Raw genomic sequence first — 13,375 nt, forward strand, 5'->3', positions numbered from 1 at the left:
TTCCGGACTACGATCTGTATATATTAAGCGGATTCAGAAAGTTAGTTATTATTTTTTTTCTATAAAAAATACTCCTAAATTAATTAACCAATAATTTAAAAATGGAGTTAAAATAGTAAATTAACAAAAGAAAGTTAGTTATTTCTTTTTTTACTGTCAAAAATACCCTTACCAACTTAAAAATGAGGTTAAAATAGTAAATTGACAAAAATAATAAATTTTTACTTCTACGTTGAAATGTCTTCTTGCTTCTACTAAACTCCTACTTTTACGTTAATTCAAATTCCTACTTTTACTCACTAACTCTCTATAAAATAGGATTACTCTTTTGTTAGTTTTAAAACTCCTCCAATCTACAAAACTCACCCCACGTATTCATCACACTCTTTGATTATTATTATTATTTTTTTTTTTTTGTGATTAGAAAAAGTAGAAATCTCAAATTATAATAAATACAAATTATTAATCTTTACCCAAAAAATAGAAGAACATCACATGCGTGCTCAGAGCCTAGTGATGTATTATTTGTTTACTTTCTAATGTACATGAAATTCTATGTATTTGTGAGAGTTTTCCTTTCTTATGTACTAGAGAGAGTGTGTATTTCATATCATAGTATTTCTTTATTAAGCATGTTATAATTCTTATTCTTGCCACAACAACTAGATGCAAACAAACAATAAAACTCTGGTTGATTGAAATTTGAAAGAGAGTTTCATCAGTTATTGTATTACTCTCATTGATATAACTGGGACATCCTAGCATAGAAAAAGACAAGTAAAAAAACCAATTAATGTTTAGATGTCATCATGGAAAGGATGCTATATATATAATGGTTGATCACTTTGAACCATCCATAAGATTCATACATGCTTGATGAAATTCTTGTAGTCATCATCAGCTAGGGGAAAAATCTGTCTTCTCTTCTGTTTTGTATGATAATTAGTTTATATATATATATATATATATATCTATATATATATATATATATATATATACTACAATCATTAAGCAAATGTATTTTTTTTTTCTTTGCTAGGGCTTACAAAATAATACAAATATCAAGAAATAAATAACAAAGAAAAAAAAAAGAATTAAACATCTTAACCCATTTAGTATGTTTAGATGAATTTATTTTATTAGTTTATAAATTTTGTAAAATGACTATTTTTTTTTTTTAAAGTGAAATTGTGCAAAACTCGACCCAATTAAATAAACAAAATAATAATCTTAACCAAAGGGTGTTGGAAGATACCATATATGAGTATATTTTGCTTTATAAAAATAAAATTAAAAGATAAGAAACAACTCATTCCTATGTGAACAAAAATACAATAATAATTAACACAACTACAAACCAATCTAGAGAGAGTGACAGAGACAGAGAGTTGGCTTCTTTTTTCTTTCTTTTGTTTTTCTTAAACAATTCTAATGGTTCACGAGTCACGGCCGACCTTTCCACATTTCAAACGACGAAAAGTCATCTTTTTTTTCTTTTTTTATAGAAACAAAGTCATCTTTTTATTGATTAAAATATTTCCTTTCATATAAAAATTTAAGTTATCCTAGTCCCTTCGGCGGTGAGGTGGTGCTTAAAATATTTCCTTTGACAAGGTTTGGAATCAAGTTTATAAACCTCTTGTTCATAAATAAATAAAATAAAAATAAAAAGGTTTATAAACCTCTTCTATCCAACAAAAGAAAAAAAAAAAAAGGCGACAAGAGGAAAATTTATCATTGGGATAGTTATTTGTGAGGAAGAGATTTTTTAGTGTAGAGTTACTTGTTGTGATCAAATAAGTTTTGTAATATCATAAAAAAATGTTTTCCACTTGGTAAAAACTGGAAATTATTTTCCACACTATTAAACTTGTTTTATGTTGAACAGGAAAAACTTATTTCCATTTACTTAAAGTTTTACCATATCAAACAAACACCAAAAATTGCAAAAAAAATGCATTTAAGATTACATTTTGTTTCAACATATAAACAAATCATTAAATTAAGTGTTATATTTGCTCAAGGTGAGTTAAACTTAAAAGTTAAAACTATAAACTTAGATTCACCCGCACCATTATTATTTTATTTATTACTTACAATTTACTATTTCAATAAATTTTATATAAAAAAAAAGTTAAATTGTTTAAAATATATATATTCTAAAACCAGGACATGAATACATGATTGTACTATGTTTGGTAGGCATTATGAGAGATCACATGGTGTCAGAAACAAAACAGAGATTGTTAACACAACTCGTGGTTTCTTTCGTGATTGCCCATGAAAGTGAAGTCTGGTATATGCGAACATGACACTGTTTGACATTATTATGTTTTCTTCATCTTTTTTTTCCTTTATCATCATATTAATTGTTGGATAGCCACAAGCCCACAATTTTGGATAACTTTTGATAACTGGATATGCATATGTTGCAATCGTACTCTGATGTGTGAGCTGTGACTTGTGACCCACTGTTTCACGCCATTTTAGGTGAGGGGGAGAGGAGGCCTACATCATGCTCAATTATAGAAAAATGTTAGTAGCATAATTAAACATACCATTCTTGCCATAACTCATTAAGTGTCAAGTAGTGAACTTACCATTTTTTTTTACCACTCATAATTTATAACCTACGTGAGTTATGATAAAAGTAGTGTACTTTATTATGGTAATAGCATTTTTGTCAATTATAATATAGATCTTGTTTTTGTATAATTTTAGTATTGCAAATTATTGAGGTAATATATAGTGACGACTCTAAGAATATTTTTCAAGGTGGTCATTAAGAAATTTAAATTATACAAAATTTAATAAAAAATAGAACTTCATATATTGACTATAAAATAAAATAAATAAATAAAAAACACACGCACACACACACATACACACACAAAGAAAGAAGTCTTACAATTTCTTTTTTGAATCTTCTTATTTTGAAATCTTTGCATGATAGTCTCATTATTAATGCTACAAATTATATCTTTTTCAAAATTTTAGTTATATAAAAATTTTCCTGGGCTTTTGCTACAACTCTCACTAAACAAATTAACATATTATTTATTTTGAAAATTTAAATGTTAAATTGTATATTCTTTATGTTCTTAAAACACATATCAAATTTGATGCCAATAAGAAGTTATTTACTATTTAATCTATTAACTTATTTTTTATGTATAATTTTAGACAACAAAAAATTTTAAATTAAAAGGTTTGAGTGATGACATAACTATTGATATTTGATCTTTTTCAAATTTTGCAAGTATGGGGAATTTAAGAAAAAAAATGTAATCTGATAATGGATTTGCCAAAATTCACATTCAATAAAAAAAAATTTGAGTGGAGTTGTAGTCTTAATCTACAACCAAGTTTGTTGCTAAATTTTGTCTAAAATATAATTATGTTGAGCTTAAAAAAATTTAAGGTGGTCTCAAATATTTTTTAAGGATAAAAAATTATAAATATTTAAAATTTACATATAATAATTAATTTTTTTCCAAGTTAGGGTGGTCTTGTGACCACCCTGCACTCTACGTGGAGCCGCCAGTAGAGATTAATATGAAAGTGCAAAATACTAATTACTAATCAATTACCTCATTTTCTTTCTGGAATCAAAATCTCTCTTATGTGTATAGTGATTTGCAACTTACTCACATTCAAGGAATCATTTTGTAAGGAAGTGGTATTTTATAAAACATACTGTATATAATAACATTTTCTGTCATAATATGTAAGATTTATATCAGTATAATATTTATCAGATTTATAAAGACTACGATCATTTTACTTTAGTGATTAAAGGGAAACGTGCTAAATAGAAACCCAACAGGGGGTCAAGTTAACTAGGTTCCAGGTACTCTATACTTATTTTGTCAAACTCTATGATACATTCTAGCACTTCATTAAGTGCCTGTGACAAGACCATACTACCAAGCTTGGCTAACATAAATAAATTAACTAGGTTCCAACTTCCAAGTACTCTATTCCCATTCGGTCAAACCCTATGATACATTCTTTTTTCTTTTTTTTGCTGAAAAACCCTATGATACATTCAAGCACTTCATTATGTGCCTAGTGACAAGGAGTCCAAACTAACATAAATAATATATATATATATATATATAATTGTATGAATTATAATCTTATTCAAATCATAACTTATAACCTTAATCCGATGAAAAAATAATAAAAATTATATCATTAGCATTACTCACAAGAAAAAAATTTATTTACCTACGTAATGGTACTAGATTGTAAGTACCAATAATATTTCTTACTAAAAACCTATAGACAGTCCATTTCATGACTAATATCTATTTAAAATATATCAATGATTTATAACGTGTCAAAAACATTATTAAGAGTAACGAAGATTAACATTAGTCCAATCAAGAAATAAGAAAACATTAAAAAAAAAACCAAGAAAACAAAATGGGTATGAATTTTTTTTTTTTTTTTTTCATTCTTGCAGCGTCGTGCCTTCTCTTTTTTTCAATAGTTATTGAATGATTTGATTTAAAATTTAGAGCCCATTTGGATTGAGGAGAAAAAGAGAGAGCAGTGAAGAGGATTAAAATAAAATTAGCTAAAAATATATAGATTTTAGGTCAAATCTACACTCTTTCTCTTTTCCTCAATCTAAATAGACCATTAAGATTTTAAGGATCTGGTTTGATTTAACACTTAAACTTTATGACTTAAGATTTAAGATTTGAAGGATTTAACTTTTAAGTGAGATAGTGAGGTGGGTTATTCTAAGCCATCGATCTACTTAAACATCCTAGCAGCCATTGAATCCCGATCCCATTCAAAGTGGGAATTTACACATGAGTAGTGAGCACAAAGGTTTTAGTGTTTTTTTTTTTAACCCCGTATCGGTTTCATTGAACAGCTGTGCCTCTGTCTGTCTTATCTTTATTGGCCGCAAATCAAAAGGTTCAAACTCCAATCAACCCAACAAACAAACCAACAAAAACAATACATACAAAACAGTGAAAACACGAGTCCTCCCATTTTCTCTCTCCCCTATATTTTCCCAGGAAAAATAAACACTCTAGGAAATATAGGACCAGGCAGTCATTCACAGACAGACGGGAAACAACTATGGCTTCTCATGGCAACAAATCCGAGGAAGAAGCCGCCATTACTGAAGCTCCAAACACACCCATTTCCACCATCGTCATCATCGTAGGTACCCAATACTATACGCTCTCTCTAATATATATGTGAGTGTGTTGGTGTATATATTTCTATTTTTTGTCATCTGGGTTTTGATTGTTTTTTGCTTATGTTGTTTTATTCATGGTGATTTTGTGGGGAACCAGCTATGCAGACAGAGGCGCTTCCTTTGGTGAATAGGTTCCAGCTTACTGAGGACCTTGACTCCGTGTGAGTTTTTTATTCTCTGTGTTTTTATTTATCTTGTTTTTAAATTTTGATGACAAAGTAACTAGTTTGGGTTTAAGATCACAAAAAAGTTGGAGTCTTTGTTGTTACTGAAATCCACATGTGGGGAAAAGGAGGGTTTTTTTTTTTAAGTATTGTTTTTGGCTTGATTTTATTGGGTGAGGTTTGTGTTTATTGGTTAACAAAGTTGCTTTGAAAAGTTCTATTCCGTTTGATTGGGGATTTGGGATGTAGTTGGCAAGATTGATAATTGTAGTGAGTTTCCCCAGTTGTTGGTGATAGTTTCTGAACTTTTTAGCTTTGTATTCATTTGTGTAAATGGTGTGTGTTATGGAGAATCTGTAGTTATTATTGGGAACTTTGCTGTTGGAGCTTTTAAAGTTTTTGTGTTAAACCTGAGTATGATTTATCTTGATTGTTGGGCTTTAAGTTTGAATGTAAATGCAAAATGGTGCAGATTTCCCGAAGGGGTCCCTTGGGTCCGGTATCGTGGTGTTTACAAGGACCTCAACATCAATTTGATCTGGCCTGGCAAAGATTCAATTTTGGGTAGGTATTTGATTCTTGTGTGTGTGTGTGTGTCTGTTTTAAATTATGTATTCTTGAAAGTTTTTCTTATAATTGTCTCAAATTAGCTAGCCTAGGAAGTATGCTTAGTTCAAGTTTGTCTTCCATGGGCTCTAGCTCAAAGAGCACATTTTGCCCTTAAAATTCAAGATGGAAGATGAAATCCTGGATTCAAGACCCACCAAGTTCTTGTGTAACTTTCCAATAAAAAATTTTTGTCTTCCATGTGCGCATAAAGAGTGTAGTCCCTATGTTTGGAAAATGATGTATACATGAGTGTGGGGTTTGGGTCCCCATGGCAACTGTCAGGCATGAACATGTCATGGGAACAAAGCAGCTGTTCTAAATTCAGATTTCCTGCTACTGATCCATACACTGCAAATGCTTTCTTTTCAGGGGTTGATAGTGTAGGCACGATTTCAGCATCTCTTGTAACCTATGCATCCATCCAAGCATTAAAGCCAGACCTAATAATAAATGCAGGCACTGCTGGTGCCTTTAAGGTATTTTTGTGTGCAAAATTATTTGACAGCTTTGTAATTTTCCTGTTTTTAGGTCTGAAATCATCTTGGGGTTATCTACTTTTTATTTACACGTTTGTTGATTAAATTGATTCTTCTGCTACACCAAAATTTCACTCTAGTGTTCATTGTTTAAAGGTTCATGGTTTTGACATTTGCTAGTATTGAAGAGGGGCATCTTCCCTTTTGAAAAGGAAAATGTTGTAAGCCCCCTTTATTGCACTGTGCAAACTGCAAATGATCATACTACAAATAGAGTTAGTGCGTGATTAAAAACACACGCACACTTGCATATAAGTTTAAAGATGAAGCATGAAGGATATATTTTTCTTGTTGAAATTTATAAACAAATCTTGGTTTCAGGCTAAAGGAGCAGTCATTGGTGATGTGTTTCTTGCAGCTGATTGTGCTTTCCATGATAGAAGAATACCTATACCTGTAAGTGTTCCTATTGAATATCATTTTTTGTTCTTCTCATGTTTAGTAAAGGACACAAACGGTGGCTCAAACGTAAAACGTTTGCTCAATCCCTATTCTATCGTACTATTAATTGATACTCGTGTTCTACTTATTTTCTTGACATGGAACTGGGTAGTTGATCATCTTGTTCCATATATTTGCTTGACAAGGAATTGAGCTAATTACTTTTGTTTGTTCAAATTTACTTTTGCACCAAAATTTCACTTGTCAAAATCTCTTGTGCAGGTTTTTGATATGTATGGAGTCGGTTTACGGCAGGCCCACTCAACTCCCAATCTTGTTAAGGAACTGAACCTAAAGGTGGTTACTTACTAGTAAAATGCGTAGTTTTATTCTTATTGAACATCTCAAACCCTTATTTACTTGCTCGACAGCTAATTGTTTATGGTTGTGATGAATTCCCTGTATATTAAAATTGTTCAAAAAGTTATACTATGATCCTGAACAGGGAAAAAGAAGTAACTGAAAAAAATCATTCATATCCTATGGGATAAACCAAGGGGACCAAGCTATTGATATTTGATCATGTATGCACATGTGTGCATGCATAGACACACTCACAAAGGTTAGTTTAAATGTTTAAACCAACCTATATTATTAGTGAAAGAATGCAATAGATTGAACAAATTGTGCTTTTCAATCCAGGTAGACTTTTCTAGAAGTTGACTTTGTTGTTTCTAACATGTTTCACTAATTTCAAGATCCAACTTATGCTGTGTAACTTTAATACATACATACACGTATATGTATATGTAGAAGCACGTCAATGCTTCATGTAGCCTAGAACTGATGCCAATATACTTTTTTTTTTGATAAGTAAGAGATATATATATACGAGCGGCTACTCTATGCCTGAAGAACATAGAGCAACCCAGAAAATACAAGAGGAAAAACAAAGAGAGACAAGAGAGAGAACCAAACAACTAAGAAATTACAAAAGGAAAAGGGAGCATAGAAAAGAAGGGAGGGAGTCACTAGACGTGAGTCCCCACGCCCGAGACCAATCAAAAAGAGTTCCACTAAAAGAAGCAAGCAACTGATCATTAGAGCAATCCAAATCCTCAAAAGTCCTCCGATTCCGCTCCTTCCAAATACACCAAAGGAGGCACAACGGGACTAAATTCCAGATCTGAGATGAATGCTTTCCCAGCCAATTCCACCAACCAAAGAGCAAATCTGAAATCAATCTAGGCATAACCCAAGCCAGGCCGAAAGTTCCGAAGACAAAGCTCCATAGTCGATAGGCCACCTCACAATGAAGGAGTAAGTGATCTACCGTCTCTCCACAATGACAACACATAATGCACCAATCCACAAAATTCAATCTCCTCAATCTCAGATTGTCTCCCGTTAGGATCTTATACCAAGCTACACATCAAACGAAAAAAGAAACTCGCCTAGGGGCCTTTACTCTTCAAATCGCCTTCCAAGGGAAGATAGTTGAAGGGGAGTTTCTTAATTTGTAATAGTACGACCGGATATCAAAAGCCCCATTAGGCTTCAATTTCCATCTCATCCGGTCTCCAACATCCATAGGAGGGGTTAAAGCACCCAAAATACGAAGAAATTGCAGCCCTTCATCCATCTCCCAATCATTAAAGAATCTGCTAAAACGAACATTCCAAGATCTTCTACCCTCCGCCCCCTGCCAATGCAAAGAAGCTTCAATAGAAGCCTCCTTATCAATGGCAATGCCATACAGCCTTGGAAAAGCCAATTGAAAAGGTTGATCCCCATACCACCCATCCTGCCAGAATCTCACCCTATTCCACAATCCGGCCACAAACTGACAATTTCTGCTGAAATCCTCCCAACCCATGCGGATACTTCTCCACAAACCACACCCATGAGCTCCCCTACCCAGTTTTGAGGTCCATCCCCCCCAGTCTTCCCCGTATTTTGAGGCTACTACCCGCCTCCATAACCGACCCTCTTCCTTTCCAAACCGCCACAACCATTTCCCCAATAAAGCTCTATTAAAGGTAGTGAGTTTCCTTATCCCTAAGCCACCATTAGCTATAGGCGCACAAACTTTTTCCCATCCTACCAAATGAATCTTGCTATCTCCCCATAGGAAATCCCTTTGCACCTTTTCAATTTTATTAGCCACAAGAGTAGGAATGGTGAATAACGATAGAAAGTAAGTCGGAAGACTAGAAAGCGTACTCTTGAGTAACATCAATCGACCCCCCTTAGACAGGTACAACTTCTTCCACCCAGATAATTTCCGCTTGAAATTTTCCAAAATTGTATTCCAAATTGAAAGGGAATTGTGAGAAGCCCCCAGCGGCATGCCAAGATACAACATAGGTAAAGATCCAACTCTGCAGCCCAAGATATCAGCCAGAGCATGCACATCACCAACCTCCCCTATAGGAACCATCTCGCTCTTATGCACATTGATCTTCAAACCTGTAACCGCCTGAAAGCTGAGGAGCAACAACCGAATATGAAGAATTTGCTCCACCTCAGCATCACAAAAAAGGATAGTATCATCTGCAAATAAAAGATGAGAAACACGTTCCCCACCATCCCTCCTACCCCCGAGATTAAAACCACGAATCAAGCCAGCTCCCTCCATTCTTCTCAACATCCTACTAAACACCTCCATCAAGATCAAGAACAGCATAGGAGATAGCGGGTCTCCTTGTCGTAAACCCCTTGAGCTGCCAAAGAAATCAGCTGGGGACCCATTAATCAAAACAGAGAACTGAACTGTGGATATACAAGAATGAATCCACTTACACCACTTCACTCCAAAACCCATCCTATTCAGCAGATACAACAACACCTCCCAATTCACATGGTCGTAAGCTTTCTCCATGTCGAGCTTACAAATGACTCCAGGAACCCTGCTCTTCCCACGACTGTCCACACACTCATTTGCAATGAGAACCGAGTCTAGGATTTGTCTCCCGCCCACAAAGCTATTCTGATTCTCAGAAATCAACTGATCTAAAACCACTCTCAAGCGATTAGCCAAGAGCTTGGCCAAGATTTTATACACACTCCCCACCAAACTTATAGGACGAAAATCTCTAATATTGGAGGCACCATTCTTTTTAGGAATTAAAGCAATGAAAGTCGCATTGAGGGATTTTTCAAACTTGCAATGGTGAAAAAACTCTTCAAAGACCGCTAGGACATCTTTCTCCACAACCTTCCAACAATGATGATAGAACGCCATAGTAAACCCATCCGGACCTGGGGCTTTGTCCCCTTCCAAATCCCTAACAACTTGAAGAATCTCCTCTCTCTCAAACTTCCTTTCAAGCCAATATACTGTTCTTTGTACTGTTCCCAATATACTGTTCTTTGTTAAGGATAGTTTTCTGAGAACTTTATTTGAATTTTGTAGTATGAACTGGAGGGGAGGGGGGGTTGTTTCTTGTAGCTCTATAGTTGCTTCTTTGGACTGTGAAAGTCATAATATTTTAAGGAAGCTTGTCATTTCAAGCTCTCCTTTATTTTAATGAATAAAACATCTTACTCATCCAAAAAATAAAAAAGGACTAATTCTCTACATTACAAACAGTTGCCCTATCAACTTCTGTTTATGGGCTTGCCCTGCTGTCAAATTGGAGTCGATTCATTGTTAAATTTTAATATTAGAAGGCCTGGAGTTCCAGGGGAAGCAGGGCATAAATACAATTCATACTCCCTTCTTCTCAAAAAAAGTGTCTTCTCTTTTAAGTCATATGCACCAACACGTAATTATCTAATGTCTTGACAATTCATTTTTGCATCTTCTTCCAAAACTAACCTTGAAGAAAAGCAATATGCGAATTGAGGAATAAAGAGGAAAATGAAATTCTTAAGCTTTGGCTTTTGACATGGGAAAAACATTTTTTGAATGATAAAACTAAAAAATTAGACCATCATTGTAAGATGGATAATTGTGTTCTTTTGTGATTTGTAAGTTAATTTCTTAGATGTCAGGAAATTTTTACGGTATAGGAGATTTCTTCTTAATTACACATAATTTTCTTTTTTCCAGGGTCCTATACTTAAGGCTACTGATGTGAATGTTTTCTCATGTTTAAGCTTAGTTAGAGAGAGGGAGGGCATTTTCTAGGCTCTTTGCACATAATGTCATTTTTATATTTTTACTGGTTTTTTAGGTAGCTAGGTTTCTTTGCATTTTGCTTTAATTGCTAATCTTTAACTTGTAAACAATGAATTTCTGCTGCATAGGGTGTTTATTATAGGAGTATTTTTGAAGTGTCCATTATGCCTTTAGAAATGTACTACCCAATTACTCAGACACCTTAACATTTTCAACCAATGAGGTCTGGTTATCTATTTACTTGTGTGTATTCATGCATGCACGTTTCCTTCTGGTGTGCATCTGTGCATGTATGGTGCATGGTAGAGATTCCCATGATAATCTAATGTGATGCTTTCCATATTGTTGTCTTGTTAAGACCTAAGATCTTTACAGCCTTGAAATCCCTCTCTGCGTGTTTCAGGTTGGGAAATTGTCTACTGGTGACTCTTTAGATATGTCCCCACATGATGAATCATCAATTACTGCAAATGATGCCACAGTTAAAGACATGGAGGTAACCTTTTAATTTTTACCTATTTCTGAATTATCTTTATGGTAAAAATTAAATTGAGTGAGGTATCCATGCTCGCCCATACAAAGTTTGATGTCCATCATCTTTTCCTCAATAGGATTATGTTCTTGGCCTTATTGTATGGTGATATTACTGATGTAATTGTGTAAAATATATAGCATGTGCTTTACTTTGTTTTATCATGAACTGCTCCCTCTCCTCTCTCTTCGAAAACATGTGATGAGATGCATAATAATTCACTGGCTTGTGATATTCAAGAAACTAAAATTTCCTTGCTAGAGGTAGGATCAACCATTCTGTGCTCCTTTATGGGACCTGATGATCATAAGATGCTTATGGGCAGCAAGATTGACACAAGACAACAAGCATGGAACACTTTTCTCTTTCATTTCTATGGTCATTATGACCATCAATGTATTATATTTTTTTGCTTCTAAGGCTAATGCGAGTGTTGCTGACCATATTCTAGGATCTTATTGTAAATTAGAAATTAGATGTAATTCTTTTTTCCTTTTATTTTTTCTCCAGATAAGTTGCATTAAGGCTTTTTCTGCATTGAATTTTGGTTTTCAGGGAGCTGCTGTTGCCTATGTGGCAGATCTTTTGAAAGTCCCTGCAATATTTGTAAAAGCTGTGACTGATATAGTGGATGGTGAGAAACCAACTGCCGAGGAATTCTTGCAGAATTTGGCAGCTGTGACTGCTGCACTTGATAACACAGTCACTCAAATAATTGATTTCATCAACGGAAAATGCATCTCTGAACTTTGACACTAGTTATCTTCAGTTCTTGATCTCTCTGGAACTATATTTAACAGTCTCATAAACTCAGATCATAACATACCAGATTTGATTGGAAATGTGTGATTTTAAAGGCATATTAGCTACAGTTTCATAGATTGAATAGGCATTATGTTTGAGACAATAAACAACCTCATGGTAATTTAATGAGTTTCATTTGTTTGTACACCTAATCCTTGTTCAAATGGTGTTCTTCCTATTGTAGTTTGGAGAGTATTCATGAAACAATGAAATACAACTACCACCTACCCATAGTAACAAAGTTTTGGGGTTGGCTGTGGAAATGATTTTGGGAAAATGGAGTTGGTTTTTATATAACAAATGCCAATGGGATGGGAAGTGTCTCATCAGGATGTTGTTTATCTTGAACCACCCAGATCAATTCTGTCAGAGGACACAGTGACAGTGTACGGTCTGGAACAATGAAATCTACTAAAAAGGAATGTTGCTCTTGTTTGGTTATGGGCCAATGATGTGAGCATAGAATTTGCATTCTCGGCCTGTTGGGAGGAGCTAGATTTTTGTTTTTTGTTTTTTTTCCTTTCATTTTGGCCACTCAGATTTCGGATAGTATAAATCCTTCAGTTTTTCTAACACCTGCAAGTACACGACCCTAAATGTTAGGAACTGTTTATGTATTGAACAGTTTGAGCTTGGCTAATAAAAAAATTTGTTTATGTTGCTTATTTTATTTAGCAAATGAATCTAACTCAAGTTTATATTGACTTGATTATTAAATAAGTTAAGTTTAAACATAACTAGTTGCAAACTCACGGGATACGTGGGAATAGATAATTATTTTGTAATTTTGATATAATGTATAATTTTCTTTTCTAGATTTGTAAAAGATAATTTACTCTCTCAAAAAATTAAACAATTTCTAAACTTTTTATGTTAAGTGGTCCATATTATCTAAATTATGTTATAGTGTGTTATGTTTCATAATTATTTTTTTTCTTTGCAATTAAACTTTTTAAGTTTCAAATATATTATTTAAAATTTTCCTTTTTTTTAAAGGAGATT

General features: G+C 33.6%; 1 protein-coding gene across 2 annotated transcripts; it reads left to right on the forward strand.

Annotated features, from left to right (window-relative positions):
* Nucleotides 1–4,796: 4,796 nt before the first annotated feature.
* On the forward strand, nucleotides 4,797–12,525 carry LOC142643086 (5'-methylthioadenosine nucleosidase). Of its 2 annotated transcripts, none has more exons than XM_075817631.1 (8): nucleotides 4,797–5,188; nucleotides 5,322–5,385; nucleotides 5,861–5,952; nucleotides 6,367–6,473; nucleotides 6,855–6,929; nucleotides 7,197–7,271; nucleotides 11,441–11,533; nucleotides 12,125–12,525. In XM_075817631.1, the coding sequence occupies exons 1-8, from the start codon at nucleotides 5,101–5,103 to the stop codon at nucleotides 12,320–12,322; spliced, it is 792 nt and encodes a 263-aa protein (XP_075673746.1). In that variant the 5' UTR covers nucleotides 4,797–5,100; the 3' UTR covers nucleotides 12,323–12,525. The 2 variants fall into 2 exon arrangements, with proteins under 2 accessions (XP_075673746.1, XP_075673747.1); XM_075817632.1 differs by having other exon boundaries at nucleotides 4,935–5,184.
* Nucleotides 12,526–13,375: the final 850 nt, after the last annotated feature.

Source organism: Castanea sativa, chromosome 7, assembly GCF_040712315.1.
Source record: "Castanea sativa cultivar Marrone di Chiusa Pesio chromosome 7, ASM4071231v1".
NCBI lineage: Eukaryota > Viridiplantae > Streptophyta > Magnoliopsida > Fagales > Fagaceae > Castanea > Castanea sativa.

What these genes read in the sequence shown, in the direction of transcription:
- LOC142643086 (XM_075817631.1), top strand. Translation starts at nt 5,101, where the DNA reads ATGGCTTCTCATGGCAACAAATCCGAGGAAGAAGCCGCCATTACTGAA. An exon ending in ACTGAGGACCTTGACTCCGT is followed by an intron (nt 5,386 to 5,860) that starts GTGAGTTTTTTA and finishes AAAATGGTGCAG; the next exon opens with ATTTCCCGAAGGGGTCCCTT. An exon ending in ATAGAAGAATACCTATACCT is followed by an intron (nt 6,930 to 7,196) that starts GTAAGTGTTCCT and finishes TCTCTTGTGCAG; the next exon opens with GTTTTTGATATGTATGGAGT.